This window comes from Leishmania donovani, chromosome 7, assembly GCF_000227135.1.
Source record: "Leishmania donovani BPK282A1 complete genome, chromosome 7".
In the NCBI taxonomy this organism is placed as follows: domain Eukaryota; phylum Euglenozoa; class Kinetoplastea; order Trypanosomatida; family Trypanosomatidae; genus Leishmania; species Leishmania donovani.
The window spans coordinates 165,278-191,514 of NC_018234.1; the positions used below are offsets into that span (position 1 = coordinate 165,278).

The 26,237-nt window shown below is 64.8% G+C and overlaps 3 protein-coding genes across 3 annotated transcripts in view; all 3 read right to left on the minus strand.

The window, feature by feature from the left end:
* The window catches only part of LDBPK_070440 (ubiquitin-protein ligase-like, putative), a gene marked incomplete at both ends in the record, with an annotated part of 18,801 nt that extends 1,778 nt beyond the window's left edge, over window positions 1–17,023 (minus strand). The window contains one exon of the mRNA XM_003858437.1: window positions 1–17,023. This exon is cut by the window's left edge and continues 1,778 nt beyond it. Coding sequence (XP_003858485.1) covers window positions 1–17,023 — 17,023 coding nt within the window.
* A 3,282-nt stretch (window positions 17,024–20,305) lies between these two features.
* LDBPK_070450 (hypothetical protein, conserved) lies at window positions 20,306–21,070 on the minus strand (the record flags this gene model as incomplete). Its single annotated transcript, XM_003858438.1, has 1 exon — window positions 20,306–21,070. The coding sequence occupies one exon, from the start codon at window positions 21,068–21,070 to the stop codon at window positions 20,306–20,308; it is 765 nt and encodes a 254-aa protein (XP_003858486.1).
* A 1,460-nt stretch (window positions 21,071–22,530) lies between these two features.
* Window positions 22,531–25,077, minus strand: LDBPK_070460 (hypothetical protein, conserved; the record flags this gene model as incomplete). Its single annotated transcript, XM_003858439.1, has 1 exon — window positions 22,531–25,077. The coding sequence occupies one exon, from the start codon at window positions 25,075–25,077 to the stop codon at window positions 22,531–22,533; it is 2,547 nt and encodes an 848-aa protein (XP_003858487.1).
* Window positions 25,078–26,237: the final 1,160 nt, after the last annotated feature.

Genomic DNA, 26,237 nt, shown 5'->3' on the forward strand with positions numbered 1-26,237 from the left:
ATGTGTGGCGGCCAGAGAGCCCGCTCACGTTTGTGTCACCGTCTGACTGCGACCTCGTCGGGGCAGACGCAGTCACGCCGACCCCGGCACTGTGGCCGTTGCTGCTGGGCCTCGGGTGCAGGATCGCGTACACCTCCTGGCGGAACTCGTCTCGCGCCGCCTTCAACGCACGCACCCTGGCGTCGGCCAGCTCGACGAGCTCCTGCTCCAGGAGCTGAATGGGGCTTACCCGTGCACTGCTAGTGCCGCTGTGCAACGACCCGGAGGCGGAGTGTAGAAAAGGTGGCACGGCCGTCGCAGAGCCGACGCCGCCGCTGCCGGCAGCGGCGGCGTCACCAGAGAACAAGCTAACGCTCTCACGCGCCCCGCACTCTTGCAGACCGAACGACATGAGATGCACCACGTTCATCGCAACGTCGGACCGGCAGAGCGGGTGTCGCAGCAGCCGCATCATCGAGGTGACCGTCTCTGGCACGTTTTGCAGCATGAGGGCTGCCGCCCGCCGCGTGCGCTGCTGCATCTCCGCGAGCGTCAGGCGCTCGCGCGAGCAGTTGGCGCAGAGGTCGAACTGACAGGAGGAGCAGTGGAAGCAGTAGTCAAAACCCGGGTTGACACCGCACACGTTGCACACGTAGCCGCCATCCTCGTAGTTGGACAGGAGGCGGATGTTGGTCCACCGAAGTCGGTGCGGATGCCGCGGGTGCGCGATGAGAGTCTCCGTGAGCGGCTCGCTGGCGTTGGGGTCGGCGCCGCTGGCCAACTCGTTGTCCTCTGAGGCGGTCGACATGGAGCGCTGGCAGCGCAGAAGCTGCTGCAGCAGCTTGTCCAATGCCAGCGCAAAGCTGGGCACGTGCACGTGCTGCCGTGCGACTCGCCACAGTCGGTTCCACAGGCCGTGCTGCACCGCGCGTTGCTCAGCCGCGTCCAACGGGGCGTCAAGCGGTTTCAGAGTGGCTGTGTCAACGGTGTTATCGGGTAACAGGAAAAAGGCGGACACCATGGCTTGGTTCTGCTTCACGAGGGACACGAGGAGCGTCGTGGCGTCTTTGACGAACTGCCGGTTCGCGGCCAGTTCGCTCGCCGACAAAGGGCGCGAGAAGTGGGACGACGGGGTAGCGAGCGTGGACGGTGACGCGCGAGCGGCGGCCCTGGCGTTGGTGGTAGCAGTGGCGACCCTGCCGAAGCCAGCGGCGCTGTCGGGCAGCGCATCCTCCGCTGTCGACGTCGGCGTGGCTGCCATCAAGTCCAGCAGTTGGCAGGCGATTCGCACCGCCGTGCTTGTGTCGGACATGAGCAGCTGCATGAAGCGCTGTAGCTCCTGATCCAGGCAGCTGATGCCCGTCAGTAGGTTGCACGGCAGCGCCAGCGGCGCCGTCGCCCGCAGCCGTAGCAGCTCGATGCAGCGAGCAACAACATCCTCTGGCACATCAGGTAAGGGAAGGGCGAGCGGGTGGTACAATGTTTCCTGCACTGGCACCATGGACTCGCTCAGCGCTGCGAGCGACGTCGACGGCGCCGCCGCCGCGTGCGATCCGGAGGCGGAGCGCTCGGCGGCGAAGCCGCCACCGCCGCCGCTCGGCAGCGTATGCGGTGGCGGGGACAGTGGTGACACAGACGAGTCTGATGCCACCAAGTCCGCGGACGGTGGCAGCTGCAACGACGGAAACTGCGGAAGATGGTAGTGACCCACACCAGCGGTGCCGCTCGCAGCTGCCATCTGGGCACCGCGTGGCGGAGCGCGGCGCGCCATCGCGTTGCCGCCACGGTGCACGCCATGCCGGTGGTTAAACGTCATGACCTCACGCATCGCATCATCGTCGCGCAGCGGCGACAGCATGAGCCCGGGAGCGCTCACCTCCGCTCCTCTGCCTGGGTACAGACTCATGGAGTGCGATATAAACGAAGACGTCGGAGGCTCGAGAGCCTGCAGCACCACCTCGCACCGGTACAGCCGGCGTGCCAAGAAGAGTTCGTGGTTCACCACCTCGTACAGCGGGGTGGGGGAGCCGAACAGGACTCGCATGACCCCCTCGACCGTCTCCATGTCGCGCAGAGCCGGCAAGCTGGTGCGGATGCCCGACGCAACGGTCGCTGCCGTCGCCGCCGCTGTTGCACCGCTGCCCCTTGCGTCCCGCGTGGTATCCCAGGCACCCAGCATCCACAAGCGCGACTGGCGCTGGCTCGCCTGCTGCTGCTGCTGCAGTTGCTCTGCCTGCTCGCGCTGGTGCTGGCGCCGCTCCTGCTCGCGCTGCGCGGCCTGCTCAGCCTCCTCGCGCGCCCGCTCCACCTCGGCGCGTAACTCCGTCGCCTCCCGCAGCACCTCAGGGTAGGAGCGAAGAAGCTCGAGGTCGCATTGCAGCAGAAGGTCGCGGCGTGTCTCGGCATCGACGAGGAGCAGCGTTTGGTAAAGTTCGCTGGCGTTGTTGTCGGCGCCTGTCACCCGCACCCACCGCGCCTCCACCTCCATGGCGTGCCGCTGCGCATCCTCCGGCATCGAGTTCAGAAAGCCCGGGTACAGACGGCTGCGCTGCCCTCGCACCTCACGCTCGTCGGCGCCGCGGAGCAGGTTCATGCTGTCGAACAAGATCTCGCTGCGGACATCTTCGGGCATCTCAATCAGAAACTGTGGGTTGAGGGTGCCCTCCCACGGCTCCGGTGCCGCTGGTGGCGCTGGAGCCGGAGTAGCGGCAGTTGCTGCGGCTGTGTTCGTCGGCTGCTCCAACGTAGCGGATGCTCTCTCCGCGGAAACCTGCGGCGGTAGTGACTCTGCCGAGGAAGTGGTGCGGGCGTTGGCGTCGCCCGCCGCGAAAAGAGCCAGGATGCGTGCAGTGAGCACGTCGATACTTGTATCAGCCTCGCTGATTGTGGTTGGCTCTGTCTGTACCTCCGCCGCGCCTGCTGTGTTACCTGCTTCGGGTGCTGGTCGCTGCGACGTGCCAGCGGTCGTGGGAGACGTCGCATCGAGCGAAGCGCTCTCGGCGGCAGCTGCACCCTGGGTCCTGGTGCTTGGCGCTGTGACATCCAAAGGCGAGCGTGAGTCGCGTCCGCGACGCATGACCTGGTCGCTCGGGGTGTTCTCCGCCCCAGCCGCCGCCGAGAAGGGCGATGGCAAAGTGGTGGACGACAGCAGGCGGCGCCGCGGCTGCTGCAACGCGGACGTCGGTGTCACGGTGGTAGTGACGCGCAACGTGGCAGGATGGTGCTGAGGGGAAGGACTGCCAGAGTCGTTGGTGGTGCCAACGCTGCGCTGGCGTACCTCCGCCAATAACCGGTACGCCAGGTCGGCGCTGCCGTCATTGCCGTCGCCACTATGCCGACTTGCAGCCGGCGCCTCCTCCTCGAAGGCGTGCAGCACCGGCAGCGGCGGCGTCTCCGTCTCCACCACGTTATGAGCCGCCAGCGGGCGCACTGCCAGCAAGATGGCGCGATAAGCGCACGCTGCAAAACTCTGTGCCCGCTCCATCGCCGTAGCCGTTGCTGCTGGGCGCCCAACCGGGTCGTCGTTGAGGTATGTGAGGCTGCCAGCCGTCTGCTGTGCCAGGCCATGGCTCAAGGCGCCGGAGTCGCCGCCGCCAGCAGCCATCTCTGGCGAATACATGTCCAGCAGAGCATCCTCGAGGTGGTCCCTCCCCGACAGCAAGTGCCCCGCGCCGTCGTAGTACAAGGAGGCGTCATCGTCGTCGTCGTTATCGTCATCATCTTCCTCATACGTCTCCTCTTCTTCGTCTTCGTCGTCGTCTGGGGTGCTATCGTCGTCTTCGCCGTTGTCGCCGTCGCTGCCTGCGTGCTCCTCCTCCGCGTGGCTGTCGTCGTCGTCATCGCCATCATCTTCCCCGCGTTGTCGACCGCCACCCGCGGCCGCCCGCGGGGAGCTCAGCGGGGACGGCACGAAGAAGCCGGACATCTCCGGCTGACTTCGGTACAGGTTCTCCACGTCGCCGTCCTCATCCATGTCGGCGCCGTTGTCGACCATATCATCGGCAAAGAGGGCGTTGTCGTCTTCCTCGTCGCCCTCCTCGTCGGGGCTCAAGTAGTCTTCGTCGTCGTCGTCCTCTTCGGCCGCCTCCTCCGCATCGTCGTCGTCGTGTCGGCGTCGCCGGTGACGCTCCATGGCCTCTTCGGCGCGCAGTGAGCGTATGACCGCTTCCTCATACGTCGCCAGCGCCACTGCGCGGCGATGGCGGTGCTCTTCCTCGTCGCTGAGGCCGCCGCGGACGACATCGTCGTGTGCTGGCACCAAAGACGCTTGCTGCGGACCTTCCGGCATGCTCGGGACAGCCGCGCCGACCATAGCGGGCGGCGAGGACAGCACTTGCGGTGGAGAGCGCCGCTGCTGCACGCTACCCTGCGCGCTCGCATTCGGCTCCTCCTCATTGCCGCCGCTGTTGTTATGAACAGACCGCATCCCACCAGCGCGCCTCACCGGGTGCATGGGAGGCCACGTGTCGGTGCCCTCGACACCATTAGGCGCCACGGGCCGCGCCGCTGCTCCGTCATGTCCCGCACGCTCACCGAATCCGATGCCGCTATCGGCGCCGTCGTCATCGTCGTCGTCGCCACTCTCGTTGCCGTTGCCCTCCACGTCGCCCTCCTCCTGCTCCTCCTCAAAGGTGAGAAAGGCGTGCAGCGCATTCGCGTCCGGCACGTCGGCGCCCATGCCGTGCTCACCCGCAAGGCTCGAAGTGATCTCGAGCACGTTGTCGGCTACGTGCACGGCGCCATCGCCGCCGCTGCGAAGGGTGTCACGAGCGAGCAGCGCCTCCAGGTGGTCGAAGGCATGACGCAGGCCGGGCGGCTCAGCCGCACCACGCAGCTGAGACGGCGGCCAGTCAAGCGTATTCGCAAGCTCCGGCCCATGTAAGCCAGGGTATGGGCGGCGCAAGGAGGAAGGGGCACCACCCTGGCTCATCCACAGACCCGTCCTCGACAACCCACGCGGCAGCCGATGCTGCTGCTGCTGCTGCATGTCCTGCAGCTGCGCCGCGTACCGCTTCTGAGACGGTGACAGCATCTCCGCCAGTTTGAACTCGCCCAAGGCGAGCAGCTGATGCGCGAGCAGCTGCAGCAGCGACGTTGCATCGCGGCCATGCTCGCATGACTGCAGCAAGCACACGCGAAACAGCAGATCAAGAAGGCCGAGGCGGCCAAGGTGGTCGAAGAAGCGTAGGAACGACTCCTGCACAGCGCTGCTGACGCCCATCCGCTGCTGAGTGGCCCGCTGACGGGCTGGCAGAGCCGCCGTCGCCGGCTGCGGGCTGCCACGCTCCAAGAAGCACAGCACATCATGCAGGCAACGTGTGAGCATCTTCTTTGCGCAGTGCACTCTATCCTTCGCCTCGACCTGCTGCTGCCGGGCAGCCGGTTCGCTCTCCTTCGCCGGCGAAGGGGCCGCCGACGCCGCTGCCAGCGCTGCTGCTTCTGCGAGGCCGTCGCGTGTAGACGCAGCCACGGCTTCCTCGTTTCTATCTCGATCGCTGCCAACGGTGTTGTCGTTGTCAGCACCCACGACGGCCTGAGACGAGGCCTCCGCCACCGGCGCCGTCCCAACGGCGGACACCTCCACCGCCGCGACGAGGCAGCCGAGCGTGCGCACAACCACCTCCGATACGGCGATCGGGTCATGCGCGAAAATGGCGGTCGCAAAGTCCACGCTGCCGGTGATGTGGCCGCTAACACCGCCAATGCCGCCGCCGCTGCTGCTCCGACCCGCCTCCCCAAGTGCGGAGCAGAAGTACAGCGCGAGGGCGAGAAAGGGCGGCACAGCGATGACAGGCGGCCGCCGCGACACGGCCGGTGCGCTGCGGTCGCCGTTCGCCACGGATGTGGCAGGCCCGCCTTCTCCCTCTCCACTGACGGCGGCCGTAGCAGCTAACGCCTCCGCAGAGCTGACAGGGGTGCGACGGACGCCGGCAGTAGACGTGAGAAGCTCCGCGTACATGGCCGGCACTGGCACCTCAAAGTTAGGGGAGAGCAGCGCTTCGCACACGCCTGGAAGCTGCACCACGACGGCAAGCATGCTGGCGCCGTGCGTGGCGCGCCCTTGGCCAGCATCGACACTACGGGCAAGGTGCTGCACAAGGCACTGCACCCGCTCCACAAAGTCGCGCGACGGCGTCGACGCCGCACCACAGCGAGGTCGACGCGCCGCACGAGGGCTGTGGCCACGACTTCCGGCGGCAGTAGCACCTGCTGTCGGGGGCCGCGGTCGCACCCACACTCCCAGCCACGCCGCCGGCATCTCGCCCGTCGCCGCGCGCACCCATCGCACCTCGCAGTAGCGACGGAATGCGTGGTAGAAAGCTATAGGGTGGCGGATGATGTAGGGCTCCAGGTTTGCGAGGAAGATGCTGATGGGAATGAGGTAGTGGTGCACGGCGATGGCGGCCTCGGCGTCGCCGTTATTCGCCGCCCCTGCAGCGCCACCGTCGGCGTGCAACTCCTCCTGCTCCGCCGAATCTGCAAGCTGCGATGAGGGTACTTGGTGTGGCGCGCTGTTCGCTGACGGCACACACACATGCGTCTGAATGCGGGGTTTCCGATGGCTGAAGCTCTTCCGTGCTGTCGCTGCAGTCGCCCTGCCCTCCTCGCGCGAGGGAGAAGACGGCTCCACCGGCGTGTTCGCCGACGCACGCGTGAGCCGCAGGTTATGGGCAGACAGCGCAGCGTACGCCTTGTCGGTCAGCCGCCGCCCCTTGCGGTGCACCTGCACGGTGGTCCGTAGCACCGTCACCATGTGCTGCCACACGTCCTCCTCAAGGCGCAGCATGTCAGTTAGCAGCAGCCCGCTCAGCAGCATGGCCTTTTCACGGTTCGGGGGATCGATGTGGGTGATGTACGCACACAGCACCGAGAGCGAGTCGGCGCAGCCGCTGGTGACATCAGCCGACGCATCGCGACTTGATGCGGGCGCCGTCGACCTTCCAGCAGCCGTGTATGTGGCCGCTGGCAGGGCGGGTAACCCCGCCGGGCGGTGGGTGCGCACAAGGTGCATGCACGTGGTGTAATAGGTCGAGAAGCATGTCAGCAGGAAGTGCACCATCACCTCGTCAACGGCGCACTCCACCACTTCCACACGCGGGAGAGTGAGCCGCGCCGCCACCACCTTCGCTGTGGTGACGGAGGCAGCAGCAGAAGCCGGCAGGACTCCTGAGAAGGGCAGCGCAGCGGTGGAGACAGGCGAGGCCACCGGCGACGATGGAAACTGCGGGGAGGTCGAAAGCACTCCATCCAGCGAGCGGATGTTGCCGGAGAGGGCAGACAAAGAGACGCAGCCGGTGCTGCCCTGCTGCTGCTGCTGCTCCCTCTCTGCCGCCTCTGCGTCTGCCTTGTCGGCCGCCTCGTCGCGCAGCCGGGCGGCCATGAAGTCGAATGCCATGCGCACCACCTCCTCGCATACATCGCGACCGAACAGGGCGCAGTGTGGAATGATGGAGCGCCGCAGCGGATCGGCGCGGAAGTCTGCGCTGGTGAGCGGGTTGAGAAGGCGGTGCCGCAGCGGTGACCGTTCGCGGCGGCTACCGCCAAAGGCACCGGTGAGGTGGGTGAACACGCCCTGGGCTTCCTCGTCCATGTCGTCGCCGCCGTAGTCCAAGTCGCGCGGGCCGCTGAGGCCGCCACGGAGCTGCTGCAGCGACGACGACGATGGCGCGGGTCGCGCGGAGAGGGGCAGCCACGGCAGGCCCTCGCCTCGCAGCAGCCGCTGGTAGTTCTCCGGTCCCATGGCATCCGCCGTGACCAAAGCTGCTTGCGACGGCAATGCGCGCTCGCCAGCCTCTGCACTCGCGCCATCTCGGTTGCTGTTGCTACCCTCATCGCCCCTGTTGCCATGGGCAGCGGCGGGAACGTAGCCTCTCGTGCTGGGCCGCTCCCGCCGTGGCCGGTCGTCCTGCCAAGTGCGTCGCTCCACCTCGTATGCATTCTGTGGGCGGCTCGGCGCCGTGTTGGGGTCGGCATTGCCCGCCGACAAGGGCACCCGCACCACTCGTTGCGATGGCTGGTGCGCCTGTGGCTGCCCAGTGCTCTGTGTCGGGTCGCTGGCGGCTGAGGAGCCGTGCGGGCGCACGGCAGCACGCCCCTCCGCCTCCGCCACCTCAGCTTCCTTCTCCTCCGATGGCGCCTCCGCAGCGCTGCTCGCGCCCCGTGCGGCAGTGGCGGTGGCGGGCATTGCCGGTGGGCATGGGAAGCCGTGGTGCTCCAGCACCGAGAGCACCTCGTCAAGTGCACGCTGCGTACCCGGGCCGAACGTGTTCAGGCCAAAGCGGTGCTCCTCCCCGTCCCGCCCACGCTGCCCATTCACAGGGACGACGTGCTGGCGGTGGCACTGGTGGCCGTTCCAGCAGAACGTGTTGCGCGTGGCGTCAAAATAGCTGCACTGCGCCCCCATCGCCTGCACGTGCGGCGCCGTGGCGGTCGTGCGGGCCAACGCATCGGCGACCAGCGGAGCGTCGCTGCGGACGTTCTGGAAGACGCTCAGGAAGCTGACAAGTTGGCCGTGCAGCGTCATCTGTGTACGGGCGTAGTAGCGACGGCGGCGCTGGCGGAACTCGCGCTGCGCTACCGCAGCTGCACCAGCGCTGGTGCCGCTCAGCGCCTGCTGGCGGGCCTCCTCCTCATGCTGCTCTGCGGTCACCTCCTCGATGGCCTGACGTACCACCTTCACGATGGCGCGTGGCAGCGGGGTCAACGCAAGGGCCTCCACCAGAACGACGCCGCGCAGTTGCGTCAGAAGTACGCCTACGTACTCGAGCAACACAACATTCTCGCGCACGTTAGAGAGCACACGGTTCAGCATGTAGGCCACCACGTACTGCTGCTCGGCCGCGTTCGTGCTCGTCCACATGCCCCACAGCGCTCGGCACGCGCGCTTGCGCAGGAGTCGATGCCCAGTCTCGCTCAGTGTGTCCAAGGGGAAGATACGGCCCGCTGCGACGTCACACACCCACGGCAGCGCACGCCCCCACTCATGCGCGACAGAGAGAGGTGCGCCGAGCTGCGAGCGCCGTGACTGCTGCAGACGCGTCACATACTGACCGAAGCGATCCTGCATGGGGCCCGAGCGTGGCGACGGCGCCCCGACGCGACCGTTGTTCAGGAGTCCAGCGCGGGCCCATGGTGATTGATTGAAGCGGCGACTGCCGTCGCCTGCGATGGTTGTGCGTGCCTCTTCGGCGCTGCTGCGCTGCACGTCGCTGCCCCAGCCCTCCTCATCGTCGTCGTCGCCTGCCGCCGTCCCCTCCCGCTCTCTCGGCTGGGGTGACGGCAGACGAGGGGACGTGTCCGTGCTGAAAGTGGCCGCAGCAGTCGTGGCCGCTGACGCCGGCTTTGCGGCACCGTCCCGCCACTCGCGTGCCAGCGCCTGGAAGGACATGCGGCTTAGAGTTTCCGGCTTGAGCTGCGCCACCGCCTCCATTGCCGCCACGTACACGTGCGGCACCATCGGAAACCCCGGGAGCTTCGGCCACACATCAAGGACGCAGTAGAGGAGCGACTCGACGTGGGTGCAGTGCCGCCCTCGCGTCCGCGCGTCGCAGCCCTCGAGGAAGTTCATGAGAAGCACCGCCATGTACACAAGACACCGCTGCAGTTGATCCTTCAGTGCTGCCGCGGCCGGTGAGAGGGACGCGGTTGCCGCCGCCGTCGCGGGGGTGAACGACCCGCCACCAGCTGCTGCTGAAGCGCGCTTCGCCGACTCCGCATCACCCGCAAAGACGAGGCGCGAGAGGAGAATCATAAACTGCGCTGCACGGGAGAGCATGTCGTGCAGTGGTGTGCTCTCGAACTCTGGCGCCGCCCCACTGCCGCCCGTGCATACAGCGCCCAGCACCGCCAGCTCCCACAGCACGCGGCGGGCTGCCACAAAGTTGATCTCCCTTAGACACACCTCCACGTTGACGCAGTTCGGTAGGTTCACTGCGGCCAGCTCGCGCGGGTCCAGGTCGAACCACTCGCACGCCGTGTGCACACGTGCGGAGGAGAGCGCGGCATGCCCACCTCCGCCGTCACCGTTGCCCGCCGTGGCACCTGCCCGGTTCTCGTGGCGCGGCTGTGGCCGAAACATGTGCAAGCGCTCCTGCAGGTCTGCTGCGATGGACGCCTCCTCGTCGTCCGAGTCGTGAGAGTTGCGCTGCTTTGCTCGCGTTCGCGACGGGTGCAGCTGCCGTGTGGACTCGTCCTCGACGCCGTCGCTGGGAGTGGGGCCCAGGTTGCCCGCGTCAGCGCTGGCGCCGCGCACGGCGTCCTCAAAGGCGGCCTGCAAGTCGTTCCGAATCGTACGGAGGAGCCCTGTGACGTTCAGCGGCAGTGCCGGCCGCGCATGGCCGTCGCGTCGGTACGGAGACAAGTAGAAGAAGTTGCGCGTCGGCTGATCCACCGCGCGGCGGCCAGTGAAGAGCGAGAGGAACAGCCACTGCTGCAGGGCCTTCGCTGCGTTGATTGGAGCAAAGAGCGGTGTTGTGAGCGGCGCCGCACCGGCCTGCGCCGCGGCGGCAGCAGAAGCAGCAGCACCATCACCACCTCCAAGACCGCTGCCGCCGCTGCCAACCCCGTCAGCGGACCCGGCCAGCCCTTCCACAGCGGCCGCATCACCGACGGCGTCGGTCGCGAGCGCCGTCGGCGGCGTCAACGTCGGCAGCGAAGACGACAGGGTTGTACTGCTGTCGACGGAGTCTTCGGAGTCGGCGCCGCGGCTTATGCCGCCGTGGCTTCTGCGACGACCACCGTGTCTGCCGCCGCCTCTTGCGTGGGGGTTGGCCAACACAGATGGCACAACGATTGAGAAGGCGGAGTGCGGCAGTGCCTCTGCAGAAGCGGCGCCACCAGCAGCTGCTGCCTCTGCACAAGCCACTGGTCCGGCATCCGCTTGTTGTGGCACCTCTGCAGCCGAGCTGGGGATAGGCGATGGCTCATTTCCTGCGGCGGCCGCTGCCACGCCTACAGTCGACGTAGTTGCCTGCACCCAGGCCTCTGCCGTCATCCACGCCGTCGACGGCTCATTCAGCAGGCTGCGGCCGTCCTGCAGCATCGACTGAAGAATCTGGTCGCTGGCGTCCATGCTAGCCACGGCGCTGGTCTCCTCCTCGCTGCCGCTGCGACCCCTCATGGCCGCTGGCAGCGCCGCGGGAGTCACAGGCGCGATGGTGGTGCCTGCCTCTGCGTTGCGATCGTAGAGAGACAGGATGCCCGTGGAAACGCTGCTGTGCTGAGTGCCAGCCTGCAAGCTGCGCAGAAGCCCCGTTACATCGTCCGCCGTATACGAGGCACGCACCACGAGCGCGTCCACGACGAACTCTATGACCTCGCTGAAGACACTCCGCCACGGCGTCGCCTCGCTGTCGCGGCGTCCGGGGCCGTTGCTGCCTCCGCCGCCTCCGCTGGAGCCTGACGTCGACACACGCCACGCCTCCAGTAGCTGGCGCAGGAAGACTCCATCGCCGACGCTCAGCGGCCGCAGCACGGAGGAGATGACATCCTTGCAAGGCGACTCCGAGGTGTGGTAGTACACTCTCTCCACTGCAGCGGCCTCGTGAGCGCTGTGCTGAGCACCGTCATGGACATCCACGTTGTCGCCTCTGCCCTCCCCCGCAGTCTCCCCCGCTCTGTTCGGAGGCTGATGCAACGAGTCGTTCGAGCTGTGCCGCTGCGCCTCCGAGCCCGGGCCTTCCAGCACGCGCTTCATGGCTTTCAAACAGCGGCGCCGCATCGTCTTCGACATGGCGCCCTCCGCGTCGGTCATGGCCTCACCACCACCACCACCACTGCCGTCGGTGCCGCTGTCACGGGTCAGCACCACCTCCGGCGCGCTAATGAAGTCGCGCGAAGAGAAGTGCAAGATGCACTGCACCGTCGACTTGAGTGTTGCCTCCATCCGCGTCGACGGCGGGGCGCTGCGGAGGTAGTCGCCGAAGATGCGGGCGTGGAGGTAGGAGCCGATGGTAGCCTGGATGTAGCTTAGCAGCGAGCTGGCCCCGTCAGCGTTGCCCTGCTCGTACACCTGCAGCGGGTTGCCTAGACGGGCGCGGGTAAGCAGGGTATGACCACGTCGGTCGGTGGCGTCGGGTTCGTCCTGCGCTGCTTGCCTCTCCTTGTCCTCAGCGGCAGTGGTGGAGCCACTCGCCTCCGCGGCGTCCGTGCCGCGCAGCTGCAGCGGTGCGTGCGACCCCATCAAAGACCACAGCTGGTTTACTGCCAAGTGAAAATCGCGCACGGTGGACTCGAGCACCATCGCCAGCTCCTGCTGACTGGCCTGCTGCTCCGCACTGCGGCGACTCAACCGGTAGCGGCGTTGGTGGCCGTCCCAGTCCAACGCAGAGAAGAAGGCGAAGAAGTTGTTCAGCGTGCGGCATACCTCAATGGCCTGGACGAGGAGATGGAGGTAGTCGGCACGGGTGCGCGGGCCCGCACCGCTGCCACTCGTTGAACCGGCCACAACAGACTGGCCGGCCACGGTCACCTCATCGCCGTCCGCGGTGCTCCCAAAAAACGGGTGCGGGTGAGTGGCCCCGGCACGCACCGCCTGCGCAAACTCATGCGTCCGCTGACTTAGCAAAGAAAGCTCCGCTCGCAGAGCCGGGGCGAAGCGGCTGGTGATGAGTGGCGACGGCTGCAGCACCTCCGTCAGCATCCGCTGCATCTCCTTCACGGCACCCTGCAAGGTTTTATAGCTCACCTCCTCGCGCTTGAGGTGCAGGCGATGCAGCTCGACCATCCGTGTAAGGACGACGTCGATCGGGGCGCTCGCGTCAGCCGAGTGCGAAGCGCCGCCAATGGGCTGCGGCGGCCGCCGCCGCTCATTGTGACGCGCGTTAGAGGCCACGCTGTCGGTGCTGCTGGTGCTCGAGTGCGCTGCAGGCACCGGAAACGCTCCCAAAGGTCTCCTCCGAGCTGTCTTCAAGTCCTGGAGCAGCCGTGCGTAGGCGGCGCTGCTTCGGCAGCGAAGTAGCCCATGTTGACGGCCCTGCTGCGGGGAGTGGTAGTCCCCTTGTTGCTGCTGCTGCTGCTGCACAGGGTCGGCGTGGTGTGCCACCGATGCCGGTGACTCGGACGGCGATAGAGGGGCGTCGCAGGGCACCTGGCACCCTCCCTCGTCCTCGTCAATGGCAGCATCTTCGCTCCTATAGATGTCATCTGCTTCGTGTTTGCTGCACGCCTCCGCGGATTCGTCGAGCAGGGCCTCGATATCGAGCAGCGAGGCGGCTGACATCGCGGGCGTCACGGTCAGACTCTGCGTGAGGGCCGTGATCCACTCCGTGTGCTTCGAGAAGACACGGTGGGTTGCCTTGTGCACCGTCATGGCCTCCACAAACTCTGGAAGTACCATGCGAACCGCCACGGCGTTCACGTAGGCGTCTTCAGCGGGGACGTAGCGCACCAGTAGCTCCGGCGACGGGTGTGCAATAAGCAGCGGGGACGGCGCTGACGACGACGACGATGTCGAGCTTTCCAGCGGGAGTTTGCGTCGCGCAATGTTCGGCACGCCGTTCTCCTCCACCATATCGAGGGCAAACCGCAGCGGCGCGGCAGCCGTCGCTACATCTTCCGAAAAGAGGCGAGGTCGACGCGCGATGGCCAGCACCGTGTTCAGCAGGCCACGCTCGGCGAACAAAGGAACCATATCGCGCACATTGTAGTGCACGCAGGCAGAGAAGAGACGCAGGGCGGCGCTGGCGAGGGGGCCGTAGCGAGTCTGGTAGACGAGCTGGTGCAGGAGAGTGTAGAGGTCGCACTGGGATTTGGGCAACGACGCCTCGTACAGCGGCCCGGCGCTGGTGCTCGCCGCACTAGCATCGACAGGGGAGTGGACTGCTGCATCCGAGCCCACAGCGCCTCCAGTGCCCGCGCGACTGCCGGCCTGCTGGTCCACGGAAGCTGGCAGCGACGCAGACGCCGCCGCTGAGGCGGTGGTGGCAGTAGGCACCGTGAACAGCAGGTTCATCGGGTTCACGGAGATGTGCCCATTGCGGACAAGCATGCGCAGCACGTCGAGGCACGTTAGAATGGCGTCGTAAGCCTTCACTGTAATCACGGGCATCTTCGCCACCTCCTCCCTGATCCGCCTCCGCGACGAGGCGTCTGTCGAGCTCTTTCCGTTGTGCACGTGCCGCCCGCAATCACCGCCGCCGTCGCCGTTGCCACGCTGCTCCCAGTCGACGCCTGGCTCACTCGTGGCCCTCACGACAACCAAGGCCTCGTAGTCGATGCCGCCACGCGTCGATGCGTCACCGTCACCGCCGCTAGTGGAAGGCGCAGTGGTCGATTGAGCGGCGGCACCGCTGCCACTGACCACGTCTCCGTCCGCTCTGTCCTCTGCGTGCTCGCTGCTGAACGACGAGTGGGATGAGTCTTCTGGCGAGGACCACGAGCGTTGCGAGGCGCCTGCGCCAGTCGGGGGCGCTCGCGCCACCGTGACAGGAGTCGCAGCTGCGGTCCCGTCAGTGCTGGCGCTTGCCACGTCCGCGACGGCAGCCGATGAGACTCGCAGCGCCATAGGCGTCTCTGCTGTGCCAGCTACAGTGGCGTTGCAAGCGGAGACGCTCGTCGGCGCAGCCTGCACCGGCGGCACTGCCAGCACCGGCGGCATCGGCGGCAAGTAGAAGCGGAGGCATCGCGCCACAGCGTTGACGAGGCGCTCGTTGAGCTCAGCGACGATCATCTCGCGCCGGTTCAGCATGGCCAACGTGCGCGCCACAAGAGCGGGGTAGAAGGTGGGGTACTCTGCGAGGATGTGCAGCAGCTGCGTCACCATCGTCCGCCCTCGAGTCGACACGCGAAAGCACATCGGCTGCGTCACATAGTCGTCGACCAGCAGCGCGTACTGCCAGTGCTCGGCGTACGTCGAGAATTCCTCGCGCTGGAAGCGGCGCCGCGACGGCACCGTGGCGTTGATTATGCTCCACACAGTGTTCGTCTCCGGCGCACTCGACGCGACCGCGTTCACGGTGGACTGTGCCACGCGGATCGAAAACCAGAACTTTGAAAGATCCGCAACAGCGCCGACCAGCGCGGCGTACATGCGCCGAGCCCGCTCCTGCAGCGCCCCAAGCCGCGCCTTCTTCGACGCCCGCTCCGCCTCTATCTCCTCCGACTCTCGCTCGTCGGTCGACAGCCGCGGCGAGCTGAGGGAGGCAACGAGAAGCGCCTCTTGGTCATCTTCCAAGATTTCACGGATCAGCGGCGTGCACGCCCATACCTCGCGAAAGTACTCCAGTGCGCCTGTGGACTCGACACTCACACGAGACGGGTTGTCCAGCAGCTGATACGCTAGCAGTCGGCACCGTGCCCACCAGAGCAGCAACTCCGGTGTCTGGGCACACTCCAGCATGCTCTCGTGGCAAATCGCGTTGGCGTCCTCCGTCTTGAAAGGCACACTGCTGTGCTCGCTGCCGTTGACGCCGGGGTGGCTGCCCAGCGGGGCGTCAGTTTCACCACTGCTGCTGCCGGCACCAGCAGCCCCCATGATACCTCGCGCGGCGCCGACGCCGTTTGCAGTGTTTCTGCGTAATTGGAGGCCGTTCAGGGAGTGGAGAGCGTTGCCCAGCAGCGCCGTCACGAAGTCGTTGACGTCGCCCGTGTTGTTGCCGGTGCTCTGCCGCACCTCCTCGTTCACGCCGCCGCCGCCGTTGCTGCTTTGAATCGGTATGCCCAACTCGACAGCCTGCATGCGGCCTCCAGCGGTGGTGCGCGTCTGCCGCAGCGACGTGTGCGGCACAATCGCGGCGGAGGACGAGACACCAGTGGACGGTCCGACGCCTGCGCCGGGAGAAGACGCTCCAGCGGTGCTCTGGCCGAGGTGCTGCAACAGCGAATGTCGGCCCTGCTCGCCGCTGTCGCTGTGCTGGCTCGGCAGGTGCATGGGCGGGAGCTGGCGACGACGACCCCTCCGGTGGTACTGCGGCTGCTGCCGCGACAGCGCTGCGGCGGACGCGCCACTGCTGGCCGACATGCAGGAGAAGGACGACGGCGACGCCACTGGAGAGGGGGGTGATGGGGTCTCCGTCGTGGGATCCGGAAGGCCAAGCAGCGCGCGAATGTCACGCACGATATCGCTGTATTCCTCCCAGGAGGCGCGCAGGATATCGGCAAAGCTTGGCGAGCGGCCCCACCCCTCAGCGATCAAGCGGAAGACGGACATGCTGCACAGCACCTTCCTCGGCAGTCCGCGCAGTGCGGAGTTCAGCAGGAGCCCAAGGTAGATGGTGGACGGGTCCTTGCAGAATACGAGCCGTGCCGTGCACCCCGATACGGACGCGTTCGGCGGTCGCGAGCACCTATACGGCGCGCTCGTCGCCGCGATGAGAGTGAGCACTGTCTTGATATCGCGGTAGCCTTGGCGAACCTCTTCAAGGGACATCCGCGAGCTGGTGGCCGTTGCCGCTGCAGCAGAATCAGCGGTGTCGCCGATCTGCTCCTCTCGCGCAGACGAGCAGTGCTCATCGCGGCTTCCGGAGGCTTGATGCTGGCGTGCCTCCTTCCCCGCACCTTGCCGGCCCTCCGCGGCATCCGATGAAGCAGATGGAGGGCTGCCATAGCCGTCAATGAGGGACATGAGCGGCCTACCTGTGTTGTTCTCGTACCGCAGCACAGGCTTGCCCATGACACCCCACCACCGCGTCATGGCGCTCACGCGCGAGTCACTCAGCGGCGCCAGCGGGCTGGTGTCCATGAGGTGGAACAGCACGCGATCGTTCAGCATCGCCTCCATCATGCGCGGCACGTGGCGCACCTCCCAGCGTGGATCACGCAGCAGCCGCGTGTACCTTGACACAAGCGGAGCAAAGCAGACCGGCGGCAGCACCCGCGCGGCGTCGCGCAGCTGAGTATCGCCGCGATAGGGCGGCAGGTTCATCTCATCTTCGGCCGTGCCCACCTGCAGCACCCGCCATTCACGTCCGTTCGACTCAAACCGGATGCCATCGCCCTGCGCCTCCAAGGCGATGCTGTCGCTCGCGGAGATGCCCCATGGCAGCTGGCCGTTCTGCCCGTCCGCACCGAAGGTGTCGAAGAGGTGAACAAGGAGCTGCGGGTCCATGGTGGAGCACGAGGGCGAAGGGCGGAGGGCTCAAATGATTGGAGAGGGTCCCGCAGAGAGAGAGAGAGGGGTGGAGTCGCGCGCGACTAGAGTGCGCGCAAGCGTGTCTGTGGTCGCGTGCGCGTGTGTACGTAGCACAGATGAATCCGCCCTTGACCCAGGGAACACGACAGCGCGCGCGCCCGCACCTTTCGCGTCGAAGCACAACAGAAGAAGAAGTGCGCGCAAGCGTCCTCACATTCACGGCCACAGCAGCCACGAAGGTTGAGAGCGGGAGCCGGCGGGAGAAGGGGCCTGTCGAGAACAGCAGATGATGGCAGAAACACGGGAAGAAGACACGCTTGCGTGTGTATAGGTATAGAAGCGAGCAAGAGCACGTCTATGCACACGTGCCAGTGCGTGTGGGTGTCTCTGAAGGGGGTGCTGTCACTGAACCACACGCACACACACAAGCCAAGTGCCGCGACGTTCGCAACCCAAAGTGAGAAGCGGAGAAACAGAACCACAAACAATACTCGCGATACTGCGGTGCGCACTTTTGCTCGCACACTGCCCAGGCACGCACTCGACAGATGGGGAGAGATGGAGAAGGAGGGGAGGGGGAGAAGGGCGCGCAGACAACCACAACCGCGCCAACAGAGACGGCAGGAATCACCAAGGACGGCTGCGCAACGAGAAAACCGGCGAGAGATCGAAGTACACACGGAATCGAACGGGGCAACGATGAGGCAAGGCACTGCAGACGCCACGGATGAGTACTGCACAGCACAAGAAGCTCGCCAGCTGTGCAAAGACAGAGAGAGAAGCCACAATAACAACAACAGCAAGGAGGGCCACGATCAATGGGCGGCGGCAGGCAGTGCTGATAAGATATACAGTGCCGATGCGCAACTCAAACGATCAACGCAACCACAAAATAAGTAGTAAAGGGCACACAATGCAGCGATGAGCCGCGTCGGCGTCGAATTCGACTGTGCACACGCAGATTCAGAGATTCAGGAAGGAGAATCAGCGTACGAGAACATACACACACACACCACCACCAGAGCCAATCCAGTCAGCAGCGGAAGAGATGCGGCTCCTGGCCAGTAGAGAAAGGGCACCTGTGCGCGTCAGTATGCCTGTGGCACTTGCACTCTTTGCCTGGGGAAGAGGGGTGAACGCGCGCGCACGCCAAGAGAAGTGCGCACAGACACGCAGGCGTCACAGTGCGCACAAGACGCTAAACAACCAAGACGGCAGCTGCTCTGCACAACGCAACAGAACAGGCACACGTGGCAGCGGCAGAGTCAAGAATACAGTGCGAGCGAGAGAGAACGATGCGGGAGACGGGCACACGCAGAGAGAAGCAAAATATGAAAAAAAAAAACGGTTGAACAGAGTGCGTGTGTTTGCGTGTGTGTGTGTGTGTGTGTGTGTGTGTGTGTGTGTGTGTGTGTGAGCTCTGATGTCGGGAAAGGGAGGCTTCTGTCTATGCATGTATCAACGTCTGTTCGGCTGTGATCTGCTCTCCCTCCCGCATGTACGTGGATGCCGCGAACGTGACGTTGGAGACGTAGACGGAGAACAGCAACAGCAGCGGTCTCGAAAAAAAAAAAGAAGGCAAAGACAGAAAGGAAAGGAGGAGGTGATGCATATAGACGGGCACAGACAGAGAGAAAGCGAGCGAGCGATGGGATGGTTAGATGAGCGTGTGTGCGTGCTCGTGACGCTGCGAGAGAGCAACGACAGAGACGACGACGATCTCCCACGCACCCACACGCACACACCAACAGCAACAACAATAGCCAAGACAACAACAAAGATGCGGAAGAGATAGACAGGCCAATGAAAGAGGTGAAAGTCAGGTGAGGGTTGTACGACTACCGTGGACCGGAGGGCCATCGATGCACACACGCACAGAGAGCGAGACGTGTGTGCGTGTGTGGGTGGGTGGGTGGAGGGGGAGAGAGAGATGGAGAAGCGACAAGCGGGCGAGAGAAGAAAGAGAGGTGGTAGATCGAGCACGCGAACCGCTGAGCTTCGGGCATTCATGCAGCATACACGTCATCCTCGTCTTGAAGTGGGGGGGGGGGGGGGGTAATACGAGGAGGAGGGGCAACGTATCGCGCGCGAGCGGCACACGGAGAATGTGGAGGAAGGCCCTGCAGGACGGCTACGCACCGCTTCTCAATGAGTGCGCATGAAATGGCGGCGTTGTGAGTTAAGCATTTGTGCGGAAGAAGAGCGCGCGGCTGCACGTGCATCTGGGGACCGTGTGCGCGCTGTGGCTGCTGCTCCTCCTCCCTATCCGCTTCGTCTCCTGAAAACGTGCACGACGACGCACAGTCGTCTCTCTCATCGCGCGTGGCTCTCTTTCCCTCCTTCCTCAGCTGCCACGTCACTCTCGCAGTATTCGAAGCGCCAGCGATGCTTCGCTTCGCGTCAGTGCCTCTGTTGGCTGTCAGTCGTTAAGTCCGCCAAACACTTTAGCTGCACGCACCGTTAACACTGCACGGGAAGTAGAACACCATCATGGGCACACAACACCCAACAACATCACGATAGAATGATAGATATAGAAGCATAAGGCGCGCAGCACCATCGACACAACAGCCGGCAGTAGACAACGGGAGAGGAGAGGAGGGGGGTGCGGCGTAAACACATCGGCAACGCAATACACAACCCACACATCCGACGCATCCGCTCCACGCGCCGCCGACTGCCGCCCCCTCCCTCCTGCTCTTACTGATTTGTCTTGCTACATTCACTCGCCCCGCTGTTTTTTTTTTTCTTTGTATGTCCACGGGTGTCAGCGGAGGAAGGAGGGGGGCGCCGCTTCTCCGCCACCCGCCCAAGGCTGTGCAGTCGCCTCTTCTCTTGTGTTGTGTCGACGCCTTCACGGCTAGGCGGACACCCGCGACGCCCCTCCTCCTTTTCCTCCCCCCTGTTTGTTTTCCACAGTCCAGCGCCGCCGATACGCGGAACAGCACACGGAAGGAGAAGGACATAAGCGGCATTGCGCCACCGAAGCATCTCCTTCGGCTGCTGGCACGACTCGCACCGTAGCAGCTACGCCGAGAACAGCCACTGCCTTCGGCGCGCTACATTACTGCCATCACCCATAGTCATCAAGCCGCCGGCGCCGGCGCCGGCTTCATCCGCCCCGCTCCCACCCCTACGTTTCCGTGATCGTCCTCACACCGAAGCTCACGCCTGTGCTGTATCGGTGTCGAAAATGGTTGTCGAGAACGAAGAGGTGCAGGGAAACAAAGGCAGACCATGGCACTTGTGCGCTGCATTTTACTTGCGCGTCATGAGCGCCATCAGGGGCTGCTCCAGGTAGGTGATGGAAGGGTCCTCGAGGTGATCCTCCAGGTCGGCGATGCGGTAGTGCGCGAAGGCGTCTAGCGCGTTCGATACGCTCTCCATGACGCTCTCCGCCGACACTGTCGCCTCCGGTGCAAGCGTGTCGGAGTTCCAGCGCCCAAACGTCATCCGCTCATCCGCGGAGGCTTGCGACGGCAACGAGATCGTCTTGTTGCACGAGCAGCGATCCGCCGTCAGAGACGTGATCGCCAGTCCTGTCGGGGGCGAGGTGAGGCACTCGTTACTCACGAACCAGACGAGTAGCCTCGTGCTCGTCGGCAAGCGGGCCTGCAGCGCATCCAGCATCTTCTTCGTCAGCGGAGACACGCCGTTGTCCGTGAGGCGTTCGTTCGCGATGTACACGCCGAGCAGTGACTGCCCCGTCGTCTTGGCGGCGTACTGCACATGCGCGTAGGCGACCTCCAGCATTGGGTGCGGCGCCGTCATGGGCAGCGTGTGGAAGAGCGGTACAGCGTCGGACACGTAGCAGGTGCTCGAAGAGGTGCCGCTGGCGGCGCCGCAGCTCGTGTGTGGGCTGCTGGGACTGCCGCTGCTCTGCGCCGCCGCGCCAGCGTCGTCGCTCAGCCGCTTGCCGACGAGCATGCCCATGACCGGCTGCGCCGGGTACTTGTAGCAGTGGAGCAGCGCCTTGGTGTAAGCCTCTGGCGAGGCCACAACGCTGGTGGACAAGGCGGACATGCAGTGTGCGCGCTGCGATGCGCGGCGGATTGATACTCTACCGGAATGCTGGGGGATGTGTGGATGAGCGACTCAGGAGAGCGAGAGAACTGTGCGTGTCTGTGCGTGTGTGCGCGCTGTCATGGATGGCGGCGCGTGTGCAGTCGTGTGCGGAAAAGACGTTGAGGAAGGCGAAGATGGGAAAGGAGACAGTGCTGGCACGCGCCCGTGCATGCGTATGCACGCAGATGTGGCGAAGGCACAAGGAGTGCGCGAGTTGGCGCACGGATACTCACGTAGGAAAGGAGGGTTGATAATGAACTGGAAAGCGCACGTGTGAGAGAAAGAGAAAGGGGGGCGATGGAGGTGATCAAGCATGACCGTCGCGCTGACGGAGCGGAGAGCGCGACGGTCCTTTGCGAGCACCCCTGCCTCGCCGCTCGCAGCGAGTTGCGCACTCGCGCCTGCATCATCCCCACGAGCTCGTCTCTCCACTACACCCAACCTGTCCTCCTCTAAATTGCGCAGACACCCTCCGCGCCGTGCATACATGCGCGGCTGTCCCCTGCGAATGCCCGCGTGCCTCCGGCCGGCAGGCGCGTACGCCTACTCGCTTTAGCGGCACGTCTGTGTCGGTGCTACCTCTTTTTTCCGGCGGTGGTGATCGTGGTGGGGTGTACATGACGGAGAAGGCAAGAACAAAAAAGAGGGGCGACACGACATGAGAAAGGACTAGACGGACAGGTGAAGGCCGCCGCCTCCCTCCTTCCCGCTCCCACCCCGAGAGAAGACAGTCATAACATAAGAGGGTGTTCGTGTGTGTTTGTGTGTGCCATGCGTGGTAGGCAGCGCAGGTGATTGGCGGTGTGTCGGTGGGCATCTCTCTGTGCCCACTCATCCAGCACGTCCGTCATCCTAAGCCACCGCCACCGTGTCGAGTGAGCGCACACACCAAAGGGAAGGGCGAGCAAGACACCGCAGAGAAAGCCGAGAAAGTTGAGGATCGACGGCGGATGAAGCGAGACCATGTTAAGGCAGCACGCAGCACGCCCGCGTGGATCCAACACCAACGCCACGCCCCGTCAGCTCTCTCCTTCTCTGTCTGCCTGTGAATGTCGGCTCGAAAACGAAAAACAGAAAGGTTTGTACGTACATGTGCACTGGACAAGAAGTGGACGAGGGGCGGCGTGACGCGCACACGCCCGCGTAAAGGGAAGGATCGCGAGCGAGCAAAATAGAAAAGTGAAAGCAGCCGAGAAGCACCGACTGCTCAGTGCATATACGCCACCATGCATGCACGCGTGCGCACACCAGAAGATAGAGAAATAGCGGCGGGTGCAAGTCGCGTTGTGACGGAAGGGTGGTGGTGATGGTGCCACGTGCAGGGGTGAGGGAACAGAACAGAAGGTGCACAGCGCACCCGTCACGGCCCACACACGCCCCACCAGCGGTCGCGCATACCCCTGGCATCGTTGGGCATCTCACCCACGCCACGCCACGACATGCGCGCTCTTCGACGACGACGAAGTCGTCGCGCCTGCCGGCTTTGTCTGCGTACGGCTGCCCATCATCGACCGCGCCTTGGCCAACAGGCCCGTCTGACCCCTCGTGAACATCTCGTACGCGCCCGCCATGTTGTAGTCTTGCCCTGTGAGGGTCACGAAGTCGACCTGCCGCAGCGGCGCCACGCGATCCGGGCTACGCAACAGCAGCGCCAGCAGTCGCTTCCAGTAATTCGAGTCGCCGTCTGCTCGGCTCCCCTTGGCGGCTTTGCCGACGGTGCCCGCGCAGTGCGCATCCCGCGCGGCCGTCTTGCTGCTGTTACCGGCTACGGCTTCTATCTCCGTGTCCTCCGCGATCGGGTTGCCGTGCAGGGTGAGGACGCCGAGGTACGGCAGCGGTGCTATCCTTGCCTCGACAACGCGCCAGTCAGCGATGGCGTTGCCGTGCAGCCTCAGGCTCTGCAGCGGCAGCAAGCTTAGGTCTGGCAGGGACGATATGTTGTTCTGGCTGAGGTCCAGTGTGTGCAGTGTGAGCAGGCAGTTCACAACAAGGCGGCGCAGCACCGGCACAAGCTGATCCATCTTTGCCTGCATGTGGCAGCCCGAAACCCGAACGCACGACGCATCATACCGCGCCGCACCCGCGCCGCCGTCGCCTCCCAAGGCTCTGTTCCCGTTGCGCTGTGGAGCGCCTGCATCACCGCCCCCGGCGCCGCGGCCGGAGCCGTCCTCGTAGAAGGAGAAGCAGTGCCGTTGGGTCTGGAACTCGTACGCCTCCTCCTCTCCATACTTGTTGCGTGCCTTGATGAGCGTGCGGCTCGAGCCCGACTGTTGGGGTTTGGTGGGGTCGTTCTCTTGGTTGAGGAAGATGCCCTGGGAGAGCCGGGGATCAGCGGCGGCGCGAGGTAGTCGGTTGACGTGCACGTGCCCCGAGACGGGCGTCAGCCGCAGCAGCATCGACGGCTCCGTCGCCTTGACGAAGGAGAAGTCCAGGAGTGCCCATGCGTTACTGCACGCGTCGACGCGAGTGGCCGTCATCCCGTAAAACGCCTCGACGGCGTGGTACACCTGCTCGGAGCGCGCTGCCGAGAGGTGCTGCTCACGCTTACGTGTCAGGCCTCCCTTTCCCGTCGGAAGAGATGCGGCACTGCCCTTCTCGGACAGCCGCGTCTGCGGCGACGACAGCGGCGCTGGCGGCAGCTCGCGCAGTGTCTTCGGGGACGACGATGCGGCCGGCGCCGCGCGGGTGAGCACCTCTGGCACTGTCAGCATGCGGCGGTGGATTGTGACGATGAGGCCGTCGTCGAAGAAGATCTTGTCCTCGAAGAGGAGGTGGTCAGTGCCCCAGACAGTGCGCACGCAACTAAGCGGCTGGTTGCGCTCTGTGAACTGCTGGCCCAGCTGACTGTACGCCTCTTGCACCGTTGTCGGGGCCGGTGGCGGCGCTAACACCTCCGCCTCCTGTAGAATGTCCTTGCGCAGCTGGAGGTCGACCTCGATGGGGGCGATGTGGGCCGGGGGCGCCGTCTTGCCGTCTGAGGAGACGATCCAGTGCAACAGCTGGAAGAAGCGGTAAGAGACGAGCAGCTTGCCTTCTGTTATAGTGACGGCGTCCTCATACGCGATCGGGTTGCCGCGGGACGCAGGCCGCTTCTGCGCTGCGGTGGCGGCGGCAGCGGCAGCAGCAGCAGATACCGCGGACACATCAGAGGACAGGAAAGTGCTCGACCTTGTGTGCTGCTCTGGCGGCTGCAACTGCACCCGCACTTGCTGCTGCTGGAACCAGTGCACGCCGTCGGCAGCACGTGCGGCCGCCGCGGCAGCGGCGCTTCCGCCGCCGTTGGAGGCGTGATCGCGTGCTGAGGTCGCCTTGGCAAAGGTTTGTCCTAGACGCTGCTTGTCTGTCCTGGTTTGTTGTCGCTGTGGCTGCGGTGCAGCCGGCGCACCGCGTCCATCGGCAGCACACTGCTCACTAGCGGCGGCCGCATCCTCTTTGCCATCCCTGGCAGCCCCGTCTGTGCTTCCAGTGCCGCCTACGTCGTTGTCCCCGTCGCCCTCGTCAGCGACGCAGCTATGATGGAGCTCGCGAAGCTTTCGGAATGAGTCGTACCGCTGCTGTTGGGTGATCCGCCACTGCTCTTGACGCTGCAACAGCTCGCGTGCACGCCGCTTCTGGCTCCTAGCGCTACACGCGCCAGCGGTGGGGGCCGGAGCAGCGGCAGCAGCGCTGAGCTGGTTTCCCGTGTTGATATTGACGCTCCCTCTGCCGCCCGCTGCGGCAGAGCTAGCAGCCGCAGCGGCAGCGGCGGCAGAAGCGGCGTCTACAGCGGCGATGTGCTGCCGCTCCGACATCTGCACCCATCGATGCACGGCCTGCATGTTGCTGTCGACACTGGCAGACGGGTAAGGAAAGTGCGTGACCAGGAGCACCTGCGGGGAGAGAACATCGTAGTAGTCGTTGATGTCTTGTGAAATGATCGCCTCCGTCACGACGCGGCGGCCGTACTCCACCTGCTCGTACTCCATCTCGCGGCGGGTTGTGGGGAAGAGGAGGAGGGGGGCTTGATCGAGAGGTGCGCTTCACAGCTGGAGGGGTTGAAGAGGAAAGAATGAGCCTCAAGGGTGCCGACGCAAGCAGCTACCCGCTTTTCATACGCCAAAAACGCGCCAACTCGGAGAGGCAGAGAGGACGGACAAGGGGGGGGGGGCTGCGTGCTCTGGCACGTGTCAGAAATCTTATAGGTGTACTAGACCTTGCGGAGAGAGGGAGAGGCGAACAGGAAGGAAGCGGGGAGAGAAGTTGGGGAAAAGATGATGTAAGGAGACATGGAAGAAGGTCGAGGATGACGATACACATCTGCACCAGCACAGCAGCCGCTATAGCAGCTGCGGAGCCGGTGCGAGCGAGCCCGCAGGGCACGTATCGTCTCTGTGTGGCGGCTGGCACAGGGCAGCTCACCAACAGCGCGCCCCGTCAGAGATCTGAAGCGCCGCCAAGAAGGAAAGGGAGGGGTCGCCTTACTCGGCTTCTCCCTCCCTGCAAAACCTTGGTGTGCGGGGTTCGCGCGTGTATGGCTAGGCGCAGGTGCGTGTGCGCGCATGAGCAGAGAGCAAGAGGGTCGGCGCAGACGGATGCACTGAACATGAGGTGAAGCCCAATGGCAGCGACATCATGAAGCGAAAGGATAACGAAGATGGAGAGACAGAGGGTGTCCGCTGAAATGGGCAGGCGAGCGACGCACCCGCGCTGGCACGTGGGCCCGTGAGAGCGGGTGCCTCGGAGTGTACGTGGGCGTCCCAGTGTCGATGCCTGGTTCGGCGTCGTAGTCCAATGAGCATCGATCGATCACACGTACACAAGGGAGCCAGCACGAGAGGAAGACGGGAACGATACAACGAAAGGCAGGGCTTCTCGACAGCGAGTACATGGACCCCGACGCTCTATGTACATCCTTAGATCGCATCCGTGCGCACTATTGCCCAACGAACGGCATACACATAGACTTAAATATACATTGAGAGACCACAAAACGGGAAGGAGGGGGGCAGCAACGGCGTGTCTAGGCCGTCTCACCACCACCACCACCTTCATCAGCTAGTGGCCCACACCCACTCGTGCGTGGAGACGCGCGGGCAAAGAGGTTTGGAAGCGAGAAGAATAGAAAAGGAAGTGAAGCAAGCGAAAC